We start from the raw sequence: 26,049 nt of genomic DNA, 5'->3' as shown, positions 1-26,049 counted from the left end.
AGGGCCTGCTTCAGGAGAAACTCCACAGGGTTAAAGTGCAGTTTTTACACTTGTTTCAGTTTCAGTCAGAAATTAATTAACTACAGCGCTGAAAATCAGAAGGTAAATGTCTTTATGACTGTAAATGTGCTGAGTATGAGCTGATGTAAACCTTTACATCAGCTCATACTCACAGTTCTTATGAAGGAGGAAATTATCTACGGAGACCAAACAGTGTCTGTACACATGGGACTGACTCACCGCTGCCTCTGCTGGACAGTAGTGGAACTGTACATTTCACAGTAATGTACGTTACTGTGAGCTGATGCTGTCTGAGGTCATTTTCTGTCCTTTTATAGACGTTTCACAGCCGTATGTCGCACATTGCATCCCTTTGAAGTCGTTCTGTTCCTTTGTAATAGTTCATTATATCTTTGTGCTCATCTATCTGCACTTCAGGGTGGTTTTGCATCCTTGTGCAGGAATTTCACACTCCTATAGAGTCATGCTGCATCCTTTTTGTCATTTTAAGTCTCTTTGCAGCCCTTTTCTAATCCTTCTGCACCTCTTTGATGTTGTTGTCCATCCCTTTGTACTCATAAAGAAACCTTTTTAGTCATTTTGAGCCCCTCTGTAGGCATTAAGCATCACTTGGTGGATATTTTGCACCTTTTTAAAAAGCTTTCTGCTTGAGTCATTTCTCATTGCTTTGCAGTCATCTTCACTCCCACCACACACTGTGCTTTTCTTTTAGCCATTTAGTGTCCCTGTGGTTTGTGAGATTTGTCATCATTTAGCCCCACTTTGTGTCTTTGTGTTTTTTAATAATCGTGCTGTGATTTGACACCTTCTCTTTCGGTTCTTGATTGTAACTCAGTGCCAGTCAAAGTGAAAGTAAGGACGAGGTCATGACCCTGAACTCATGTGCTGTCATCTGTCTTGCACTTTTGTGTTCTTTGGGCCAGAAATGTGCTCTAATGTGCCGCTTGGTCTTAAACACCAACATCCTGCACTCATGTTTGTTAGTTTGAGGTGTGAAACTTGTCTTCAGGAGACGTATCGAAGCTCCGGCTGAGAAACATCTGCTCCTTTCCGCAGTTCATCCTGCAGCACGTGCCGTCCTTTCAAGAACCTCCAACAGTCGCTCACGTCTTCGCTGACCTCACTGAGGAAGCAGTCAGCGCTCATTCACAGCCAAACCTCGCGGCTGCTGCCAGCGGTTCCAGCTGTGAACCTCTGCCCTCTTCCTGGTTTTCTAGTGTTTTGCATATTTGTCACACTTACATGTTCAGATCATTAAACTAAATTTAATATTGGACAAAACTCCCTTTTAACAGGTTTTGATGCAACCATTTACAAAATCTGTGGCTGCGTGGAAGCAGGAAGTTGGAAGTGCAGGACTCTGGAGACGGATTATTGTTGGACAACACAAACTCAGAAGGCGATGCAAAACAAAGGCACAGCCAGAAGTTTGAAGCAGGACGCAAAAGACACAGAGAACACGGCGTGAGGAGGATACGGCAACAACACGACAACGACCAAAGGAAAAGTTCAATACCTGTGTGAGGTGAACGAACCAAACCGAGGCGGACGAACAAGTGAATAAACGTGGAGACGAGACAGGTAACAGACAGAGGTGGGACAGGCACAGGCAGGGATCACACAAGAAAACTCAATAATGCAAAAGCCCAAAGATACCTGAAATATAAACAGACTGCAGAGAAAACTGTCGTAGGAAACCAGGGACCAGGTTCATGTTCAGCAGTGAGGCAGGAAACATAAAGGGAAACAATATCAGCAACAGCTGAGACCACCACTCAGAACAAAACTTTAAATGTTAGACACAAATAGAAAAAACAGGAAACACTGGGATTTAAAGCCAGCCATCAGGGTCAAAGGTTACAGTTTATTTACAAAAGGGTGAACCACAGTGCAGTATATGTGTACAGAGAGAAGGGGTCCGGGGGGAAGAGGTAATCCACACACTCTCCTCTTTAGCCACTCTCGTCCTGATCTCCATTCACGCAGCCACACACAGGAATCACAGGGAAGGGTCCGTCAACAGGTCCGGGAAACTCTATGCACAGAACACAGGTTAGTCTAACAGGCGAAGACAGCTGAGAGCACGAACACGGGAGGGTCAGCGTTCCAGAGACGATAACCAGCTCCGCCCAGGGAGAGAGGAGAAAGGAGGAGAGAGAAACATAAAGAAAACCTTTAGCCATCACGAGCCAGCCGGAGAGGACGGGGACCATGACAGTGTTTTAGTTGTTTCACAGAGCGCACGGAGCAGGAAGTGACACAGGAAGTGATCAGCTGATTTCTCACTAACACTCCTCCTGACTCTGTTTGCACGTGCTCCAAATTTTAGAAACAGCTGACTGAGAACAACCGTTTATTCTGCCACGCGTTGGATGTCTTGTGAAAACTTGCTAACACTTTATAACACAACTGAGAGCTGTAATTACGTTCAGTTTCATCTACATACAGGAAAAAACAATAATGTGAGGAGAGCTGGAGAAGGTTCGTGTCCTGCAGGGTTAAATAAGACACGCCGTCTTATTTAACCCTGCAGGCGGAGGACACCGGAAACAGGACAGGGGGAAGCTTCACCTCCAATACTGAGCAGGAAGCAGCAACTGATCGTTCCTGCACGACCGAGCCTGAGTCTTTATGCTTCCATTACTATGTGAAAATGGACCAAACCAGCTGTTATCCACAGACACTCCACTTTCATCTTTAGATTGAAAAAAGACACCTGAACCGTTCCTTTGGATGGATTTAAGCGCCGTCCGCTTCCAGAGAACGGAGACAGAGTAATATTCAGACAAAAATACAACAAGAAGGAAGAACAAGCTGCAGCCTGGGCTCAGACACAGGTGAACCTGACGAGGACATCCACAGAAAAGGAGACGCTCAGAAGCAGGAAGTAAAACCATGACCAGACAAATGGAAAAGGAAGTTTGACAGGAAGTGGATAAAACACAAATGAGTAAACAGAAAGACAGAAGAAAATAAGAGTAAAATCTGACGGTGACAGGAAATCTCTCCACTCTGATGAAACCAGCCTGACCTCTGCTGTCCTCTCATTGTGTCTCCAGTCCTCGCTAAGCTGCAGCAGGCCAGCAGATAATCAGCGTAATGACTTTTCATCAGAGCGCTGACCTGAAGACCCACATTTCCCCCCGCGGGGGAGGCATTCCTCCCTCGTTATAAGTACGAGTACCTGCGATCAGCCTCGTCTGCAGATCGTCAGCTGGTTCTGAGCGTCTCCCTGACACGATGTGAACGTCTGTGGAGCTTTCTGTGTTGGCAGCTGCCTGGAGAAACGTGGAAGTGCGTGGACGCTGAAGCAGAAGATCTCCTCTCGGCTCTGGGCGTTCGAAGCTTAGAGCTCAGCTCGTCCAGCTTCTTCGTGCTTCCAGGTACAGAGAGGTCAGTCTCAGGTGTTCTGCATGTTCACAGCGCACATGGACATTTTTCTGCTTGTTTGGCACTTGTGTGCTGGCTTTGTGCATCTTTGTTTGACACTGTCAGAAACAAAAGCAGAGAAAACTGAAGTGATTCAATGATCACTGTTAAGTTCGTCCAGCTGACGTTCTCGTCCACCTGATCCTGCTGTGAGGTTAACACTGAACACGGGAACGAGGACAGATTTGTTTCCATGTTGCAAAAGGTCATTTCTGATGTTTCTAATTGTTTTAGCTGTTTTATCTTTGTTTGTATTGAAAGACTGTAGTGATTTACAAACAGGTTATAGAGAAATCAAAGACATTACCTTCCTGTGAGTATCTTGTGTTATCGCACCTACATTATAAAACCATCTATAGAACCATTATCTTACATTTGTTGCCATATATACTGTTCTGATACATTATTGGCCAGCTCAGTCTCAAAGCAGACGTTGTTAATGTCAGTGACACTTTTAGAATAAAGGATTGTAAAAGCCACTTAACCAGAAACTGACCGTAGCTTCTACGTTGTGACAGGATGTTTGTGGCTCAGGATGACTTGATGAGAGATGCATTTGACAAACGTCCATAAAACACTGAATAATTACAGGAAGGATGTTTTTATAGGTTTAACTCACTCAAATGCAACATTTGAATGAACAGTTGAAAACAGCTGGAAACTGAGTTTTAGGTGCTTTGTAAAAATAATTCAAATATAATGAATTGTTCAGGTTTTGCTGACATTTAGCTTCGAAGTGTCTGTGCACGAAAAACGAGTAATGTGAAAGTCTGCAGAGCCTTTAAAGGTGTGATGAGTTTGGAGGAAGATAAAACCTTTAAATGTTTCCAGTAAGCTGTGTTGGAGCTGCTTTGGTGGTCTGTGTGAGGTCAGACGCTCTCAGGTTGACTTTCGCCTCCCACACAGTTTCTTTTCATTCTTCTCTTCACGGTCTGAGGTTAGAGTCCAGCCTCTGATTAACACTAATGTGCTGCTCCAGAGGAAGAAAGCCTTTCACCTCTCAGACCGTTTCTTTGAATATGCATTACATTTCATTTCAAATGTTTTTCTCCACGCGTCCTTATCACCTTGGTTACTGTTGCTATACGACTGCCAAGCTTCCCATCGTCAGACATGCTCACTGTGATGTGTTGGTGTCAGTGTTGAACAACGTGGACATTAAAGCTGACAGCCCAGAGTGTGACGCCGTGTTTCACATACACTGGATATACTGACACCAGTGACACCAGTAACACAGGAGCGAAGGCTGGGGTTTTACAGACCTACAGACTGCACATTATCTTTGGACCTCTGTGTTTCCCACAGTGACCGAATATAAGTAACGAAGGTCCAGATGTCTTTGTTGGTGTGCAGCAGCATCGTCCTGCATGGCGTCCTGTCCGCGGGCGCAGAACCAGACTGTCTGTTTTCTGTCAGTTGTTAACGCTTCATTTTATTCTGATATAACTGACGAACGGATCAAAAGTCCACCGACATCATCACAAACCTCATTCTGATGAAAACTGAAGATCAGACTTGGAAACTTGTGGCTGAGCAGCGACAGCAGCAGGTCCGTGGTTTGATCCCGGCTCCTCAGGTCTGCACACTGAACCCTAAAAACAGAGCAGCCATGCTGTCCTTAAACAGCTCGAGCTAGCAGAGAGAGGCCACGCCCCTAATATTTAAAATATGAACACAGTAGCTGTGTCCCTTTGGAGGACCCGGCCTTTGCGGTCTACGTGGGCCGGGTTTCTTCGAAGACCGAGAAGGCCGGAAGTGTGAGGTTGTGAAATGTGACGGTCTGGCTTTCAGATTAGCGTCGCTGTCTCGGTGGAGTTTAATAAACTCGGCCGTCTGCTCCTTGCTATCTAAAATATAACAGGACACTGGAGTAAACTCTTGACCGTCTCACACTTCTGTTTAATCAGTTTTCTGTTTGATGTTTATTCAGCTGTGTGAAAATCCCGGAGGAACCCACCCGATGGATTAATAAAGTTTTATTTAATCTAATAATCTAATAATTTTGATCTCAGCCAAACCGATTTACTCCGGAACAAATAAAACACTGAAAAAAGCCAAACAACAACATTTTTAAGTTATCCGAGTGACTTATATATCATGTTTAAGCCGAGTAGCGACAGACAGCGGGGGTCTGAAAACGATGAAGCCGGGAGTCCGCTGCTCTCACGGGCTCTAGTGACCATTGAACCCCCGGGTCAGCTATCGAGCTGGTGGGTAACAGACGTCACCGAAAACGTCAAAGCCCTTTTGCAAATATGTGATGTCTTGATAAACCAAGCAGATATTTGAAGTTTACACAGCTACATTCTCGCCTGGAAATATGTTAAAAGTTTATTTTGTGACCTAGAAAGAATAATAAGAGTAATATTAAAACTAAGCAGCGGCCACCATTGTTGGAAGCTGAAACCGGCTCGGCCGCGCTATGAATTCTGGGACATGGTGGGCCACGAAGGACACACCGACCCATCCTTCAAATCCGGGGAAATGAAGGATGCATTTGAAGGAGTCGACAAATTGGGACAGCCTTCGTCGCCTGGCTGTGACGTAATTGGCCTACAAATGCGTCCTCCGAAGGATGCAGCCGACGTTTTGGCGGCACAGCTAGTGTAAACAGGTGAGTGATGGAATCCAGGTGTTAGGAAGTAGGCGTGATCTCTGAGCCCAGACTCACTGCTGCCTCTGGCGGATGTTAGAGGAACTGCGGCTTTTTTTCTCACAGAGAGAATAAAACGAAACCATATAATGCTGATCACGTGTTGCTGTTTGTGGCTCCTCTCTCTCCCACCTGTCACACCTGCAGTCAGACCTCCATGAACTAACCCCCCCCCCCCCCCTCCCCTCTCTCCCCTTGTGCTTGCAGTCCGCGAGCGGAGCAGAGAGCAGTTCAGAGCATGCGCTCGGCGCGGCAGAGCATCATCTCCTGCAGCGACCGTGAGGCGAACTGTACGGCCGCGCGCCACCCGGACACCCTGGAGCTGTCAGGATCCTCCGCGTGGAGCTCCAACGACTCGGCCGTTGACGCGCTCCAGCTCAAGGAGCTCCAACTGCCGGCTGCGGCCGCTACGACCGTAAGTCTCCCTCTAAATCCTCTGATTTCTTTGATTCCTCTGATCGCAGGATCCAAACACACCTGAGCAGCTTCCACCTGCCAGAGCGCGTTTTGATCCACTCGGCGGTTCTTCGGTGGTTTTACGCACGGCGCTTGCGGCGCGGGAGAGCGGAGAGCTTTGTTTAAACACAAAGAAAATTCTGTGAAGTGTGACAAACCGAGCAGTGAGTCAGACAGAGTCGGTACCGGTACCTGCGGTTTAAATCTAGTGCTAAAAACTCAAATCTCACATTCATAGTTTGAGGTTCGCTTCGTCGGTGTCCTCGGGGCTTTAAAGTGCAGCTGATCATTAATCTGACAACTAACTGATCAGCCTCATATCATGAGCTCATTAAAGTATTAATTAAATTATTGATCGGGAAAAGTGACGTTAATTCAGAGTGACAGCAGCAGAAATCAGAGAGCGGCGGTCTGAGTGCATCCAGGTTTACTGCAGGCTCTGTGTGTCTGTATGAACCCAACAGCGCTTAGCAAAGCACATCTGTACAGCTGTGAGCCCAGCATGCTTTCTAGTTAAACTGAAGTTAAACACATGCTGACACACACACACACACTGAGGCTGCGGAACACGCTGCGGGTGGCTCAGGTGATTGGTGGCGTGCTGAGAACAGCGTGTGAGGCTGCTGTGTGTCCACACACTGATTTCAGGCTGATGTGAGGTGTGGCGCTCTCAGAGCTGCTGTTGTCAGTGGCGGAGTCGGCGTTCTTCTTTCTGATGTTCTGCTGGCAGGTTGGTGTTTACTGCAGGTTGTGGTTCACATGCTGTCTTCCCTCGCAGCGGTTCAGTTGCTTCAGACCAGCTGGGTGACGGGAGGTGGAGGCGGTTTTTCTCTGCTTCAGTGCATAGTCAGTGTCATGGGACCTAATCATAGTGGTGGGTTTCCAGCAGCTGACTCTGGCCTTCTCTCGTCCTTTTCCTTCCCCCCTCTGCTCCAGGTTTTCTTCCTGGCTGGACATGAATCACCTGAACCTGAGAGCTCTCCACAGCAGATCACCTGCCTCCACCTCCTCCTATCCCAGCATGCTCCTCTGTCACCTCTCCTTCACTGTACCCATGAACCACCTCTGAGCTCTTCCTCTTCTCCTCCTGCCTGCAGCTCCATCTTCACCCTCCACCCTCCCTCCTTTGCACATGCTCAGACCTTCTCAGCCTTTGTGACTCTGATTTGTCAGTCTGATGGACTCATCTCCATCTTGCTCACTGAACATCTGAACACCTCAGCTCCAAAGCCAAAGAAAAAAGCCAAGAAAAAATGGTCAAGTCCTTCATGAGCCAGCAGATCTCCACACGAACCTTTCAGGGCTGGAAAGATGTAAGAAAAAGGTCTGCTGATAGGCGGTCGTTTCCACATGTATACAGCGAGCTGCAGTTACTGCAGAGAATGAGAGGCGTGGATGACACATGCAGTTATTTTATGAGGTTTTTGCTTTGATCTTTTCTAGCTGGCATATCGTTGTCAGGTGATGCTTGAAACTGAGACGCTGATCCAGGATGAAGCTTTGGATAATGCTGCAGGTCAGTCAGGTGATCCAGGAACTGCTCAGACAAAAGCAACAGTCCTAAAAGTGAAAGTGTGATCATAGTGGACTGTGTCACAGTCCACACTACACTACACACTCAGTACAGCACCTCACTGTACCGTGCAGGGGTACTTTGGTATTGTGTCCTTTGCAAGAGGTGCTTGGAGTTGTGCTGCTGTGGTTTACAGTCTCCAACCTCTGGTGGCAGGACGCCGACCGTCAGGGGCAGATTCCAACCCGAAGCCTTCAGAGGAGAGTTAACACTCCTGCAGCTGTGAAGCCTTTAGTTAGTTTACCCTTTTTGGCCCTCCATAAAGTTTACATGGTTGCTTTGGGCCAGTATGAGCCGTCGGGGGAGCGCTGGGGGGCGTGCTGGGGCACGCTCGTGTAGATCGAATCTGTGCCTCGCCTGCTAACAGTCTGTGTTCAGTGACTTGGGATGGCGGCATTTAGACGACACTTGTTTTTAAAGTCAGAACATTTTGTCCTTCCTGCTCTGGCTGTCATTGGTTGAGTCTGGGCGTGATGTTCGAGGAAGTCTGTATCACTGCAGGAAACCTCAGTCCAGTAAACGGTTCTGTGAGAGCCCCGCATTTATAAACGACGGCGCTGCAGGAGGTCAGCTGACGCGCGCAGGAGGCTGGGAGCACTTCCCGTGACCAGCAGGCACACAAATGTAGGTTAATGTGACACGTTCACACTGCTCTTGTTTGCAATTTGGCATTTTGATGACATTTACATGTGATCTTTAACGGTTTTATCACACAGCAGCATCTCCCAGAAACAATGTTGTTATAAACACAGACTGTAGATAGAAAATGGCCACACAGTGCTGTAAGTTCAGCGTTTTGTTGCCACGATGTCGTTTTATTATGAGGTAAAAACATCTGGACGAGAGTCAGCCTTGTTTTCAGTCACAGCTGCAGACAGATGCTGGACCCCAGACTTCACCTGAAGGCTCTGATTGGGGGCGGAGCCCTGCAGGCGTTACGGCGGGAGGCACACGCCAGCGCCTCAAGCTGCTCCTCTGTCTTGTGTTTTCATTTGGGACCAGCGTGCAGACACATTGCTGGCTGATAACCTTTGGTGATATTTAAGGGGGCGCTTCGGGCCACGTGTGAGTCAGAGCACGGCTTAGAGCAACCAAGCAAAGGTCAAAGGTCGGTGCTACTGCTGCTGCTGCCGGTGCAGCTGATCAGAAATAAGCAGAGCTGAATCTGTGCCGGCTTGGTCCGAGTCTGCTGAGCTCGGTGATTGGTGCATTTCTAAGCTGATGGTGATTGATGAGTAAACAAGGTTAACGTCAATTTTTTTAGTTCTTCGAGGAAAATCCTTTCCGTGGAAATCAATCCACAAAGAGCTGAAAATGCAACATAGTGTGCGTCTAATCTGCCGTTCACCATCACAGGGTTATCTGCTGATCCTCCCGGGGATTAACCTCCTGAGGCGCGAGGTGCTGACCCTCAAAACACGTCAGTGTCCTATTTTCCTCGATTACCCACAAACCAGCCCAAGTTCCACCGAGTGAGTCATCCATTTTAGGAGAGGAGTCTGGAAATGTTTTCGAGGATCATTCTCCTTCCACGCAGCCCCGACTTTCACTTTGTTTTAAACTTCATGTAAATATTTGCTGGTGTCACTGACTCATTAATTATCAATGAAATCAGACTCTTTAATGTCCATGGTTTGAACGTCGTCTCCCACAGAGCATCACATTTCTGAGCTCTGAGAAGCAAACGATTAAAGTGAAAATCAGACATTTGTATAAAATCACGAGTACATTTAAGGATGCGGCTAGTTGAGACGGTTTCCTTTGAAACCACAGAGGTCATGAGATATGCTCAAAGCTCAGTTTTAAAGCTCTTCTCTTCTGGCTGAAAGTCTTACGTCTCACATGCCAGAGGATCTTGGTGTCATAATCAAAATCCAGGTGAGGAAGTGGTTCCTTACCTGTGGAGTATTAAATCCCGTTCTTTTATATTCTTTACGGCCAAAAAAGACACGGCTCAAAGTGGTCTTTTACTTAAAAAATGATCTTTAATTTTACATGTCCCGGAATATGGAGACCTGAACACATGAACACACAAGGTCTCAAGCAAATAAAAGGAAGCCAGGTTATTTATGTACTTCTCGACGTCACACCACACTTTAAGTTTCGATCAAACAGCCTAGTTGGTTTCACTTTCTGGCTGCAGTTACCATGCTTCTGCAAAAGCGGAGGGTCTCAGAGTGGAGCCGCTGCTCCATAACTGAAAGGCACCTATAAAGATACCAGTATACACTGCGTCACCGACCACCGAGCCTCTTTATCCTCCTGACTTCGGCTCTTCTGTCTGATTTTGTAGCTTTGAAGGACCAAATGAACCGGATTAGCATAAGCAGCAGCAGAGCCGAGATCAGAGAGTTGATCTTGGACCTTTGAAGCGATTCTCCAGGCATTAAACACTACCATCCTCCTTCTGGGCTCTGCTCTGAAGCTGAAGGAAAAGGTCTCAGCTCACTTCTTAGATTTCTGAGAGCTCCGCAGCTGGACGGAGAGGATCTGAAGCTGGATGCTTGTGTGCTTTGTGGCTGGTGTAGCAGCACTAACGTGGCTGCAGACGTTAGATGTTGTTTGGCAGGTAGACAAAGCAAATGAAGAGTTTTTGTGGCCCAGAGGGTTCGTTTTGCAAAGCTCCATCAGAAGCTGAAGTCATGTGGAGCTGAAGCCTGCCATCGGATCTGTGCCTCTGTGTGACGTCTGTCTGCACTGTCGTCATATATTTTCATCCTTTGTGTGCACAGTAGACTTATAGTCAAGACCGCCTAAACCAAGACCAAGACAGCACCAAGACAGGCCGAATCAAGACCAAGACAAAGTCGAGACAAGACCGAGACAAGAAAGTCTTTAAACTGCAGGTTTACGGGTGTCGAGCATATTTATGTGTATTTGCGATGCACTCGCACAGCCCTCCTCACCGCTGTCTACTGTCTCACTCACTTACTGAGAGGACAGACGTACGCTCTCATGCTCTCTGTTTTTCACATAATGATATTATCCTATATCCTCGCATGTCATTGGCCACAATGTGGAGGGATTGGAGCATAGCTGAGCCACTGTGTGAGAGCCGCTCGGCTCTCACACAGTGGGAGTCGACTCTTCTGATTCACTGCAAAGCACTCTGTAAGCACGGCTCTCAGAGCTGATGCTTCTGCGCACGACACATTATCGAACGTTACGTTGTGTGTCATGGATACTGTTGACTCTAAATCTCCCGACCTCTATGTCGATCTGAGACAGCGAGACCGAGACAAGACCAAAGTCCGTCGAGACCGAGACCGGTCTTGAGACATCTCTAGTGCACAGTTTAATTCTTCTACCATCTCCAAGGAAACAGGAGACGTCCGATGAACCGTTATCTTCAGAGTCTATTTGCTGTGAGAAAAAAAAAAGCAACATCTCTACTAATTGAAATGTTCGATGCTTCTCATACCAAAACACACCTCTGGCTTTCTTTTAATAAATATTCTGATGGTTGAAGTTTGTCTGATTTTCAGTATTTGTTCTCTTCCTGAATTCTTATTGTTTAGCAAATGTTTCAGATAAACACATAACCTGGATAAACGCCTAATTCACCATCCAAACCTACCTGTGTGAAACAGTAACTGCCCCCTAACCCTCGTGACTGGTTGCTCCACCCTCAGCAGCAGAGATAACGTCAGTGAGTCTTCAAACTTCAGTCATATCGCTGTGGAGGAAGTTTAGCTCCGCCCTTGTTCACAGGACTGTTTGGATTCAGACACATTGGAGGGTTTTCCAGCACGAACGGCTGTTTGAATATTTTGTTAATGAGGGTCAGCCAATCAGAAGTTATCTCAAAGGGGGAGGAGCTACAACAGCTTGTTTCAGACAGGGTGAAATGAGGTTCTGCACCGAGGCCCAGGATCAGACAAAGAAGGATTATTCTGAACTGTGAGTCATGCAAAGCTGCTCTAGGAGAGGAGAGTAGGTCAGGTATCTGAAGTACGTCTATGATTATGATAATAATTTATTTAAAATCAGCACAGACACGTTCGCCTCCTGTTTGAGCCCCTCAGAGCTTCATAACATTATTTCTGTGTCAGCATGACTGGAATCTCTTCTGTAACGACTGTTGTGTAAGAGACCCTGAACACACACACACACACACAAACACACACACACTGAGTGCTGAAAGCTTTCATGTGATACAGCAGTTCAGTCAGCTGTTGCGTGGGAAGTTTTCAAGGTTGACTGATAAAAAGAGGACTCACACACTCACACACACACACACACACACACACTCACACACACACACTCAGGTTTGTTTAGCATCTTAGTGAGGACTCTCACGGACGTAAACCCGTTCTGGACTGATGTGCAGGCTGCCATAGACTCAGATACTAAAGGGCACAGCTGTGTTATTTAAAGTCATTTCATTTCTCTGTGCTGTTTTTGTTGTTGTTGTTTTTGTTGTCGTGATTTTAGACACGATGAAGATGCTTGTTTTAGTTCTGGGTGTTCTTGTGGTTTTGGGTCTCTTTCAAGCATCTTTGTGGTTCTAATGATGAATGTAATGATTACTGTCACACTTCATGTTTTTTTATTCATCATTTGTGTGTGTGTGTGTGTGTGTGCGTGCGCGTGCGCGCGTGCGTGTGCGTGCGTGTGTGCGCGTGTGCGTGCGTGCGTGTGTGTGTGTGTGTTTGTTATGATGATTTCTGATATGAGGTTCAGTTCTACGGTGGTGATCGCAGGGTGTGCACAGGTCAAGTGCCACTATGACCCTCCAGAAATTAACGAGGACAGGGGATGATCGTTCAGCTCTTTAATGGCAGATTTAGCGTGGGTGTGGGTATGTGTGTGTGTGTGGTTCTACAAACAGAATGGAAAATAGAACACAAATTACAATCAAATTATAGACAACAATAATCACCATATAACATATTACAGCCACATACTTGTCTTATAGGCCCTAATACTAAGCTGGCGGCTTTTACTTATAGTCTGAACCATATTTGACAACAAAGAAAATAAACATCTTCCCATCACTTAACTCTTGTGCCCCACTCACTTATGATGCCAACTAAAGAAGGCAAATACACATAACAAATCCCCAACTCAAACTGAACTCAGTTTGGCCTAGGCGAACTTAGCTTAGCTTAGCCCGCTTAGCTTAGCGATAACTTAGCTTATAGAAAATGTACAAACAGAGGACGTCCAGAGCAAGAAAACATACAGGCTATCCTTCTTACACAAGAAATATCCTGTAACTCACCAGTCTTATGGACGCACACTCTCATTGAACCCACATAAACTGCTCCCGAGCATAACTTGTGATTCACACTGCCTTCATGAACACCATTTTCCATCCCAGTCAAACATTACTCACAAAACGGCCGCGCCCTCTAGTGGCGAGGCAGAAAACTGCATCACAGTCCTGCCTTCAGAACAGCCACCCCCAAACTTGCCCTCGCAAGTTTGCAGAATGTCATTTACTGTCCATTTTGTTCTGGTACTGCAGGTAGTCGAATAAGGCGGCTCACTGGGCGTACGTAGGTACGGTCCTTTACGTCCACTTCTGCAGATCGGATCAAACCATCAGCTCCGGGGAATACCCTGTTGATCTTCCCAACAGGCCATGATGCTCTGGGAAGATGGGGATCCACTATCATCACCACAGTGCCCAACTGGATCGGAGCAGTGTCTTTCTGCCACTTTGACCGTGTCTGCAGTGTAGGCAGGTAGTGGCGTATGAACTGTGTCCAGAAGCGATCGGATAACACCTGACAGGTCCTCCATGATCGTCGTCCAATGAGCTCTGAGTCGTGGTATATCACTTGGGGTAGGGAAGGGTCTAGCCGCCCCATCAGCAACAAATTTGGGGTAATGGGGTCTGGGTCAGCCACGTCTGATGACACGTACCCCAAAGGTTTCGAGTTGAGTATTCCCTCGATCTCGATCAACACTGTTTGGAGTATTTCCTCTTTTACAACCTGTGAGCCCAATGTGGAGGCCAGAGCTGCCTTTATGGACCTGATCTCTCGCTCCCAGGATCCTCCAAAGTGGGGAGAACTGGGAGGGTTAAATCGAAACTTGATCTGCTGCTCTGCTAACTTGCCTTGTAAAGAGGGATGCAGGGCTTTGAAAGTTTCCTGGAGCTCCCGATCCCCACCTCGGAAATTTGTTCCCTGGTCACACAGTATCTCAGCTGGTTTCCCACGACGAGAGACAAATCTTCTTAATGCCATTAGAAATGAGTCGGTGTTGATACTAGACAACACCTCAATATGAATGGCACGAGTCGTCAAGCATTTGAAGAGCAGGCCCCAGCGTTTTTCATTTCTCCGACCAACTTTCACCTGCACTGGCCCAAAGCAGTCGATGCCTGTTGAGAAGAAGGCTGGCTGATGTAATCGTAGGCGTGCAAGGGGAAGGTCAGCCATCTTTGGGTTGGCAGGTTGGGCTCTCCATTTTTGGCACTCAGGGCAGGAGCGCTGTTCGCTTCTTACGGCTTCACGGCCGCGAAGAATCCAGTATTTCCTTCTCAACTCTGCAAACAATCTCTCTGCTCCTGGGTGTTTCAAATCACTGTCAGCCTGTCGGATGAGTAGTCTGGTGACTGGATGTTTAGGGTCCAATACTACTGGATGTATCACAGCAGCTTCCAAATCATGGCATCGTCTGAGACGACCACCTACTCTTATGAGTTGAAGCGACTTATCAAATTCCGGGTCTAGGCAAAACAGACGGCTGGATGAGAGAACTGGTTTCCCAGTGGTCAGGCACTGGATCTCATCAGGGAAACTGTCTTTCTGAGCAGCTCTCAGCAGAATAAGCTCAGCCTCCTTGTAGTTCTCTGATGTGAGATTGTCACCAGCCGCCCCGTGAAGGCACCTGGCTGTTTCTTCCAAAAGCTTGCTAAAACTGGTAAACTGCTGTGCATCAGGCAGGGAGATAGAGTCAGTAGACACAGCTAAGCAAGTTATTGGTTTACGCTGCTCCTCAGCAAAGTCTGTACATGGTGTGGCTGGGTGCTCTGGCCACTGGTCTCGATGTAGCTGCAGAAACGGGGGCCCACATGCCCACCGGGACTGGACTGTGAGGTCTTGTAGCCTTTTACCCCTAGTTAGATCATCTGCCGGATTGTCATATGTTGTCACATAACGCCAAGACTGGCTGTCTGTCAGTTCCTGGATTTCAGCTATCCGAGTTCCCACGAACACCTTGAAATGACAGGACTCTGACTAGATCCATGTTAGGACAGTGGTGGAGTCTGTCCATAACACCACTCTGCATAGTGGTAGGGTGAGCTCTTTGGTCAGCAGGCTAGCAAGTTGAGCTCCAGTCAAGGCTGCACATAGTTCCAGACGTGGCATGGACATCTGCCGTTTAGGGGCCACCCTAGAGCGGGCAGTCAGGAAAGCAACTTCCACCTTTCCAGCAGCATCTTCCGTCCGTAGGTAGGCAACGCTTCCATATGCCTGTTGAGATGCATCGCAGAAGATGTGCAACTCACGCCTACTGTCAGATTTGTCCAGCTCTGGGCTTACATAACAACGTTGTAGACTAATGTCGTCCAGATGTTGCAGCTCACCCTCCCATTCGTTCCATGCCGAGAGCAGGTCACTTGGTAACAGGGGGTCATCCCACTCACGCTTTTTGTCCCACAGCTGCTGGACTAGTACCTTCGCCCTCGTTGTGAAGGGGACGAGAAACCCTAGTGGGTCATACTGACTCGCCAGAACCCGGTAGATGTTTCTCATGGTAGGAAGATTCCTCTCCAACTGCATGGACTTGTAGTGCAGAGTGTCAGAGCAGCACATCCAGCGCAAACCTAGAGCAGGTTCTTGAGGGTCCATATCAGTTTGATTCAGCCACTGTACGCTGCTCTCCGATCTTATTTCCTTTGGTAGATGGCTGATGAGATCTGGGGTGCTGCTGGCCCACTGTCTGAGCTCAAATCCTCCCTCCGATAATAGTGACCGTAGTTTGTCCACAACCTCTGTGGCCACATCTGGAGAAGAGAAGCTCTGTAACCAGTTGTCAACATAAAAATTCTTCTCAATGGAGTCACGCACGTCATCTCCCTGGTCACTGTGGTCATGGACGTGTCGCTAGAGTGCATAAATTGCACAGCACGGTGAGCATGTTGTCCCAAAGGGGAGCACCTGCCATTCATACACCTTGGGATGGGTGTCTCGTTGCAGATCGCGCCAGAGGAAACGTAGTAGTGGCCGGTCCTCAGGCAGTAGTCTCACCTGGTGGAACATCCCCTTGATATCACTGCTAACTGCGATGGAGCGTTCTCTGAAGCGTAGCAGCACACCAAGAAGAGAGGCCCCCAGGTTCGGGCCTGGTAAAAGCAGCTCGTTGAGGTTCTGATCCCTATAGGTGAATGAGCAATTAAACACCACACAGTTCTTTCCGTTGTGTGTCACCATGTGGTGGGGGATGAACCATGATTCTGTGGAGGCCCTCATTTCCTCCTCACTGATTTCTCTGACATAGCCTGCTGCTATCAACTTTGCCATCTCCGCTTGATAAGCTTTAGCCTTCTCTGGGTCTCGACTGAGGCGCTTCTCCGTGCCACGTAGATTGGGGAGTACTGCTTCAGGTGGCACCCGGAGTGTAGGCATATCACTGACACGCAGAAGGGGAGTTGAACATCTGTTTACTCCCTCGACATTCAGTCTTGTCGTCTTTGCCTCCAAAAGCCTCATAGCTTGCTCTTCCCTCCGAGACCGTGTCACTAGTTTCTCACTTCGATATGGGAGAGTGTCAAGTTGCCAAAGCCTCTCTACTTGACTATGAAGCTCTGATTGAGGAGAGGCAGTTGAGAGGAAGAGGCACTGTTGTGGTTGAGCAGAGTGCTTAAGGGAGGGGATTGGTCCCTGTAGTACCCAACCAAGTCTAGTCTTGACTGCAGCTGGTCCTCCAGGTAAGCCTAGGCGCACAGGTTTGATGGGCATTACTAGGTGAGGACAGTCAGAGCCGATCAGAAGGAGTGGCTGGGCATTTGTGAAGGGCTGCAAGGGAAGCCTTCTCAAGTGTCTATATTTCTGTTGAAGTGCCTTCACAGGGTAGGAATGTTCAGCCAAGCCTAGGTCATCTGCTGTGAAGGCTCTCTCAATGGTGAATGTTCTGGATGGTTGGCTGGCAGGGGAGACTTTGACTGTCACTGATGCGCCATGCAAGGTTCTCAATCCTTGTCTCACCGTACGTAGAGTAAGACTCTCTGCCGTGCCCTGTAACTGCAGTCTTTGAGTGGCCTCAGGGAGAAGGATCGTCCTCTCAGATCCATCATCCAATATGGCGAATGTCTCCAGGGTGTGCTCACCGTTCTGCAGCAGCACTTTGGTTATCTTCAGAAGTACTTGGCTATAGCCAGCACGCCGGTCTAGATAAAGTACCTCAGTAGATGGTTTACTCCCCAGCTCAGCGACGTGTTCCATTGGTGGATTGGGTGCAGCAGGTCTGAGATTCACTTCATGCAGGGCCTCTAGGTGTTTTCCCCTGCATGTCTTACACTGCACTTTAAGTCGACACTGAGCGGCCTGGTGGTGCCGCCCACAACGCCAGCAGCGATTGTTGGACTTAATCCAAGTTGATTTCTGCTCCTTAGTCAGCATCTTGAAGTTGACACATTGATCTAGGAAGTGCAGAGTGTTATTACAATATGGACAATAAGCTGTGTGCTTGTCTTGGACCTCAGAAGTGGAAGGGGTTGTGGCTGAGGACCTTTGGGGGGCAGTGTTGTGTGTTGCACCATGCAGCACGGTGGTAGTCCTTTTGGTGGCTCGTTTATCTCTTTTCATGCTGCTCCTGTCTCTCGAGCTCTCCTCTACCTTCTCTGTGTGATCTCCGCCCTCTTGAATGACCAGCTCATACTCCAGCCACTCTGCAAAGTCTCTCAATGATGGTATTCCATCTTTCTGTGGGTAAAGGTAGCGGCGGAAAGCAGCACGTAGGTCTTGGGGTAGCTTTCGTGTCAGTCTAGCAACATGAGACCCGCATTGCAGCTCTATGTGTCCATCTTCCCCAAGTTGCTCTAACATGCCGACCAGAGCACGGACTCTCAGTGCAAACCTTCTGAATCCAGTTGTGTCACCTGGGCGGATGCTGGGCTCATCCATAAGCTCTGCTATCCTCTGCAGTGACAGCTGGTGCGGCTGACCGTAATGTTTAATGAGCGAGGCCATCGTGTCAGAGTAGGGGTGAGGTGAGTTACTGTAGGAGTCAGCAATTAAAAGAGCTTCCTCAAATTTAAGGTGGTCACATAAGACCTGATATTTGAACCTCTCCGTTGCATCAAAGGGGAGAATATTGTCTAGGGCAAGCCTTAATCTAGCAAACTGCCTGGGATCACCCTGCGTGAACTCTGGGATGGAGGGCGATGGTCCTCTGTAGGTCTTCTCCTTTACACCTATGGCTGTAGTGGGAGCCAGCACTTGTTCTGGGGGGAGCATGTTCGCGTCGAAACTAGGTCCAGCTAGTGATTGAGATAAGGGGGTGGACTGTGGCGCACGAGGCTGAAACTCAGGAGCTTCAGTGGCTGAGGGTTGCTGTAACTGTAGCTCTTGTAAGCGTTGGCTAAGCTCTTGTGCAATGGCTGGTAGCGGTGGAGGTGGAACAGACTGTACCTCTGGTAGATCAGGATGATCTCTTGGGAGAAAAACTGGAGGTGGTGGTACTGGCCATTCTTCAGCTGCATCCTGTGTGTAGGATATATTGTGCTGCTCTGGTCTCAGGGGAAAAGGCTGTGTAGTTAGAGGTGTGGAGACCCAAGTGTTATCAGCCGAAATGTAGCCCCCTGGTTGCTGGGCAGAACGTAAGCGGGTGGATTCCAACGTGCTGACATTACGATCCATCTGCCTCCTCATGTCTCCTACCATCATCTGAAGTTGCCTGTTGTCCTCCTGCAGTTGCTGCACAATGTTCATGAACTCCTGAGGGATGCTGGATGACACTGGAGTCTGTCCTGCAGCTCCAATAGAACCAGGAGTCTGGGTGAGGGGCGTCATCTTGGCGTATCCCTCTCTAGTCTGCTGTTGCTCCAATGTAGCAGTGGGTGGCAGTGTGTAGCCTTCATACTGAGTCATCCATCCTGGTGGTCGCACAGCCCTCCGTGGACGTGCACCTGCTCTCTGGGGGTCATAATCCATCTTCACTCTGTAATCACCTATCCGGCTCGAAGGACCAATTTTGTTATGATGATTTCTGATATGAGGTTCAGTTCTACGGTGGTGATCGCAGGGTGTGCACAGGTCAAGTGCCACTATGACCCTCCAGAAATTAACGAGGACAGGGGATGATCGTTCAGCTCTTTAATGGCAGATTTAGCGTGGGTGTGGGTATGTGTGTGTGTGTGGTTCTACAAACAGAATGGAAAATAGAACACAAATTACAATCAAATTATAGACAACAATAATCGCCATATAACATATTACAGCCACATACTTGTCTTATAGGCCCTACTACTAAGCTGGCGGCTTTTACTTATAGTCTGAACCATATTTGACAACAAAGAAAATAAACATCTTCCCATCACTTAACTCTTGTGCCCCACTCACTTATGATGCCAACTAAAGAAGGCAAATACACATAACAAATCCCCAACTCAAACTGAACTCAGTTTGGCCTAGGCGAACTTAGCTTAGCTTAGCCCGCTTAGCTTAGCGATAACTTAGCTTATAGAAAATGTACAAACAGAGGACGTCCAGAGCAAGAAAACATACAGGCTATCCTTCTTACACAAGAAATATCCTGTAACTCACCAGTCTTATGGACGCACACTCTCATTGAACCCACATAAACTGCTCCCGAGCATAACTTGTGATTCACACTGCCTTCATGAACACCATTTTCCATCCCAGTCAAACATTACTCACAAAACGGCCGCGCCCTCTAGTGGCGAGGCAGAAAACTGCATCACAGTCCTGCCTTCAGAACAGTGTTTGTGCGCTCAGAAATATCCAGCGTGAGGCCCTAGCGCTGTGAACCATCTGATCTCTTTTTTTCAAATTAAAAGCATGTGCCTTTTTCCTCGCTCTGTTTAACCTCGTTACGTGAAAGTCACCGATGCAGCTAATGATTATTTTTTCCAGAAACATATTGATCAGTTGTTCCAATATTTGTCGATTAAAATCTGAGAGATGGGTCGTGTCTGGTGGTGAAACACAGCTGCAGAAATACAAAGTCGGTTCTGATTGTTGTTGATTTTCAGCTCATTTTCAAGTTTCCACTTTTATATTTCTTTGGAATTTTTCTGTCTCATTGTTCAAACACTGAAACCTGTTCCAGTTCGGTCAGTGTGAAGACAGATGTGCTTCCAGGGAGACGTTTAGGCTATTTTATTGATGTTTCTCTGCAGACTCAGGTTCTGTTTGATAGATTTATTTGTGTTTTATGTTTTTAGAACAAACTAAGATTTTTTTTTTGTTGCATTAAAAAATCAGCTGTAACGTAATTATTGATCTTGATGACAGACAGGACTGTGGAAGCTTCCTCTAATCATCTTACCAAAGCAAACCATCAGATTCCACTTTCAGATAATCTGCAGCATGAAGAATAAATGTCCACTGTATTACTGGTGTTTTCGCATTAGTGTATTAGCCGCAGGGTAAATCATGTGTCGGAATGAGGAAAGCTGTGGTCTCATCATCGTCTCCTCTCTGGAAGATTCGAGCCACATGAAGCCTGCGATGTGGATTTTCTGCACTGCTCTTCCTCACAGTCTGACTTCGTCTGATCCTGTTATAAGACGTGGACGGCGTGCTCAGATGGAACATTTCGGCATCATTTGTGTGTTTGTTTATGTGTGTTTTGTGTTGGGATTATGCAGCAGTGGAAGGCTGCCAGTGAGCACGTGCAACGCTCTCTTATATTGTGCACTTGCTCCACTGCATTTTTCCTTCTTTATGTCCACACAGATTGTTTTGGTCGTTATCGTTTGTTCACGCTGTGAATGAAGCGAGTTTTGCAGATTCATTTAAACACCTGCTGTTCACTTTGAAACCTGCAGTTCCTCTAGTTACCACCACACTAGAGGCAGGCTTCCATTAGCTAATCTACATAGACTGTATATAAAAAATGAACCACAGCGACATCACTCGTTGGTTTTGGTGTTTTCACCCTTTGGACGAGAGCGTGAAGTTATCAGCTAACGTTAGCTTGCTTGCTGTGTGGAAGCGTCACACAGACACAGAGACCAGATAAATTATTCTAATTAATACAGATGATGTCATTAAAAATGCTCCAACAGAACAAACACGGTCCGGAGGTCCAGTTCAGGTGAAGCTAGCAGCTACAGCCGCCTGTGCCACCATCATTAACCTGTCGGTCAAAGAGGCCACGCCCCCAATGATGCAAGCTTTAAATTATCTATAAACACTAGAATAGTTTGTGTATCAGGTGGTAAATGTGTTTATTTTTGCGATACAGGTTTAACACGGGAGTCTATGGGGCTGACTCACTGCTGCCTCTGCTGGATGCCCGAGGAACTGCAAGTTTCAGGGAAGGACGTTATTGAGCACTAATTAGCGGGTATCTGTGGTGTGTCATACAGTCTGTGGCTGCAGTGGGGATAACGTCTGGCTTTAAAAGAAACCCACACGTGAAACTGGAGAACAGACACCAGTAGATGATGTCGCTCTATCTAGTGCCTGCAGTTTTCTGTCATACGAGCAGCACAGCGCTCCTGCAGAGAGAAGCAGCAGGACCTTCAGCCTGCTGTGAAGCGTCCAGCAGACTCACGAGGTGCAGAAAACCAAACCAGCTGGAGATGTTTGACCCAAGACGTAGAGGGAACAGAAAGGACAGGAACTTTAACCTTTCAGGTCAGCTGATCTCAGCTTTTACAGCCTCTGTCATCCAGGAAGAACAGCTCCTTTCTTTCTTTGAGTCTACAGCAGCAGAAACAAAGACGCTCTGTGATCAGCTGACCCACCGATAAGTCTCCTCCTGTCCAAACTTCAGCCCGCGAGCCTCGACTTTCAGATGACTTCTAACAGACAGCGTGAGATCTCTGAGGACGGGAAAAATGTCCCTGCAGAGCAGACGAGGGACGATAATGAGCACGCATGAAGCTGCAAAGCATTAATTCCACGCAGAGCGATCCGAGCACGACTGTAATTACAGCGAGACTAAAAACACTGATTGTGTTTCATTATTAAGCCGCTGTACGCCCGCACTGATCCGCTCATTCGTATCGTCCTGCACTTAGAGGAGGCTAACCTTCATTCATGCGCTCCATCATCGCTGCTGTCATTTCAGACCACGTGTGCTGAAAACTCTGCACACGTGTTTTAGGGGCACCTTCATGTCAGCTATATATATTTATATCTGTATTATACTGGAGTCTCTACAATTAGATCTACATCTACAAATATGATCTAAATATGACTTATATTTGATAATATTTTGTTTCCTAATGTAGTGATTATCGTATCATTTATTTGACTTTAGTGTTTCCTGTGGGAATAATAACAAAAGTTATTATTACAAATGCTTATTACTGAAATACTGCTTCATGTGTCATGATAGTTTTTTATATTCAGGAGTTTATTCCAGCACAGCATGTGATTCATTATTACTGAAACAATCAGACTGAATATTTTGGTGATATTTATGATTTCTCTGTAATTCAAATTCAAGTGTATTTTACTTAAATAATTGACTTTAGCTGCAAATACAGTGGAATGAGGAGGTAACAGGAAATAAGCTTTTGTAAATATAAGTGTTATTGAAAAATGACCCAAACATGAAGATGCTAGCATGTTTGCTCTCAGCAGTGATCAGTAGTACTAATGAAAACCACGCTGAGCTGCTGAATTTAGACGTGATTACAGGTGAAGCAGCATCTTCAATGATGATCACTGATAACAGACTTCTGTGACTGCACATGTGGGCAGATGAGCAGTAGATGCACGCATCAGCGTCTCAGTGAGTGCAGGGGAGGATTTCTGCTGTTGCAGCGATCCTCGCTCGGGTGTCGTGGTGAAACTCTGAATCCTCTGTGACGGGCGCGCTCCGCTCCACGGAGTTCATCAGCAGGGAGGATATGTGGCCTCGCGGCGAAACGGAAACGGCCGACGAGACGGAAAACATTTTCATAATAACGACTCTGAGACTGCAGCAGCATGTAGATTCAAACGTCCCCGTGTGACTTTGCATTTTAACCTTATCTCTCATTTCAGTAATCCTCCACAGTTTACTGCACTACTTTTGTCTCTGCGGGAACGGATTCAGCTTCGGATTTTTTGATCGGTAAAGACGACGATGTCACGTCCCAGTGGAAGTCGCCGGAGGAGGAGCTTCCACACGAGCGCCGAAGGAAACGCAGCGCTCCGGGTGTTCAGACCTCCCAGAAGGAGACTCAAAGCACCGAAACAACAGAGTCTCTAGAGAGTACCAACATACAACGGCTGATTTTACACCATGTCCCAGCACTAGTTTAACTAACTAGTACTGATGGTGAAAACCAGCCGGGACACAAACTTTAATGTTAGTCCCTCACGTCCATGTGCTCGGAACTGTCCAGATCATCAGTATGTACAATCTATTCAATCTCTGAAGACGTAAAAATAAATAACAGTCAGGCTGTGACGGTTTCCACGCCTGACCTCGTCAGTCTTCTTCGTTGACCTTTATTCTCCTCGTTGTCGAGGTTTCCTGCTTTTCCCGGCTCGTTTGCTCTTGCGTTCCACCTCACCGGTTGATCCTTGCTGCTACACGGTGTGCTTCAGAGCTGCTTTAGCTCCTCATGGATCAGGTTTAGCAAGCTGCAGGAAACACCCCTCAGAGGTTTTGAATGATGTTGACATGACATCATCATGACATCATTGGTCAGACCCTCCTGTTCCTCCACATCTCAAAGCTGCTCTGTTAAACTGAGATCTGTGACGGTGGAGCCGTCTGAGTGAACTATGACATCAGAGGATGGTTGAGTGAGGTCAGAAAGGGATGGGCGTGGTCAGCAGCAACACTCAGACAGGCCGTGGCCCTCACCACAGCAGCAGGCTGAGCACTGATACAGGCAGGATGGAGCCACGCTTTAAACTGACTCACAGACCAGGAAACGTTTCTCCATCTTCTGCTGTCCAGGTTGCTGTTCCTGCTACAGGACTGTGCTCTTCTGTCCATCTGCGTCAAGGTTCACAGACGCTTTTCTGCAGATGCTGGTTTTAATGAGTGCTTATTTGAGTTCCCGTTGCCTCACCATCAGCTCGAAGCAGCCTGGCCTTTCTGCTCTGACCAACCGCGGCTCATTTCTCCCTTTATTCACTTTTCTTCATCATCCTGAGGCTCCGTTTGAACTTCAGCAGCTCTTCTTCAATTATGTCCAACGAGCTGCTGGCGTGCTAAGGAGCAGCAGAACAGGTGTACCTAATGAAGTGGCTGGTGAGTGATGGAGGCGTTGCTTTGTGTCATGTTTTGTCATTTTTCCGAGTCTCTGTGTGAGGCAGGCCGTCCGTCCTGAGCTGAACGTTTCCCTTCCTGTCCCAACCTGTCAGACGCCATCATCATCGAAGGCGGGGCTCTGAGAACAGCTGATGGTGGATGCGACTGCATTCATGGGTCACGGCAGGAGACAGGAACCATCGGCGTCACACACGCCAACGCTGACCTGTGTGTGTCCGTGTCCAAACTGCTTCACGGCTGAAAACAAGCCAAGAATCATTTATACGTTGTTCTGTTCTGCACAATCCATAATCCAAGTTATTCCACTGGATACTCGGGGCCAGAAGTTTGTGGACAGCTCACACCACTGCTGTGTGTGTCCCCCATCCAAGCCTGTGATTCTGCTAAACACAGGACCTGAATGCATCATGCTGAGTTTACTCTGCAGTGTTTTGTGTGCAGCACACTCAGCATTTATCCCCACAGTGGATGTTTCATCACTGCAGCACAGACTTGTGTCGCGTTTCATCCCATTTCTGTGGAGAATGCAGCGATGCCGGCTGTGACGCATCAGCTGCAGTTTACCATGTTGCCGGTTTTTGCCACGTCAGCACGGATCCACCCGTCCTCCAGAATCAGACGCGTGTGGACGCGACCGCTAAACGACTCTTCTTCCACGTCTGACAGACGTGTGGCTCGTTTCAGTCGGAGACAGAATCTGTTTGCTGCATCTGTCAATCACGGATGACGGTCTTGTGGTAGCCCCACCCACAGATGCTGATGTCACAGGTTCCACCTTTGTACTCATCGGCATGTTAAATGGCAGTCTGGCGGCAGGAAGTGGTCTCAAACACAGCTTTAATGCTGAACTTTTATTTTGGAAACAAACTGTTCTGATAAAGAAACAAACATCCAAAAAACCCGACCTCTCAGGAAACACGATAACAGAGACACGGAGCCTCACACAGCTCATCTGCACGTGCACGCATATTACATCACGACATCTTCAGTGTTTCTATTCGTTACAGGACACGCTCACATCTGACGTTTGGGTTGTTCTTCACCACGTGCTCGTACAGGTCCTGAAACAACCTGAAGATAACTCAACAGAGTCCAAACACAAAACTCAACATCTGCAGCCCTCCCCACACTGTCCTCATAACGCCTCTGTGTGGGTTTCTGATTCGCTGCCATCCACAAACACAAACTGAGGCTGTGACACACAAAGATCATCGATTCAGGATCTCTGGTGTTTCATTCGATTGATTAGGTTTGATTCGTTTCATTAGACTGTCCCTCCGCGGAAAAGGCTCAGTTTGTACACCAAGATGATTTCAGTTCATTCTCGGCTCTGCTTTAAGTTTTCTCCTGCAGAAATGATCGAGGAGCGTCCGTCTCCCTGCCAGAGTCCATCAGGGTTTTAAACCGCTTTATTAAAAGTCCAATAATTCGAGTCGCTCCTCGGGCCAACCTCCAACTCTGATTAGCTGTTCCTGATGTTTCTGCTGGCACTGATCTGAGGCCTGACAGGGAGGAGGCTCGGAGGAGGTTCATTAGAAACAGCGATGGA

General features: G+C 47.5%; 1 protein-coding gene across 1 annotated transcript in view; it reads left to right on the top strand.

Moving 5' to 3' along the window:
* The first annotated feature begins 2,455 nt into the window (after positions 1-2,455).
* The window catches only part of opn4a (opsin 4a (melanopsin)), a 36,754-nt gene continuing 13,160 nt past the window's right edge, over positions 2,456-26,049 (top strand). The window contains exons 1-2 of the mRNA XM_080869635.1: positions 2,456-3,414; positions 6,311-6,518. Coding sequence (XP_080725761.1) covers positions 6,342-6,518 — 177 coding nt within the window. The 5' untranslated portion in view covers positions 2,456-3,414; positions 6,311-6,341. The remainder of the gene's footprint in view (positions 3,415-6,310; positions 6,519-26,049) is intronic.

This window comes from Rhamphochromis sp. 'chilingali' (assembly GCF_963969265.1).
Source record: "Rhamphochromis sp. 'chilingali' genome assembly, chromosome: 20".
NCBI lineage: Eukaryota > Metazoa > Chordata > Actinopteri > Cichliformes > Cichlidae > Rhamphochromis > Rhamphochromis sp. 'chilingali'.
Note: the sequence above shows the minus strand (reverse complement) of the source record. Positions and strands in the feature narration are given on the sequence as shown.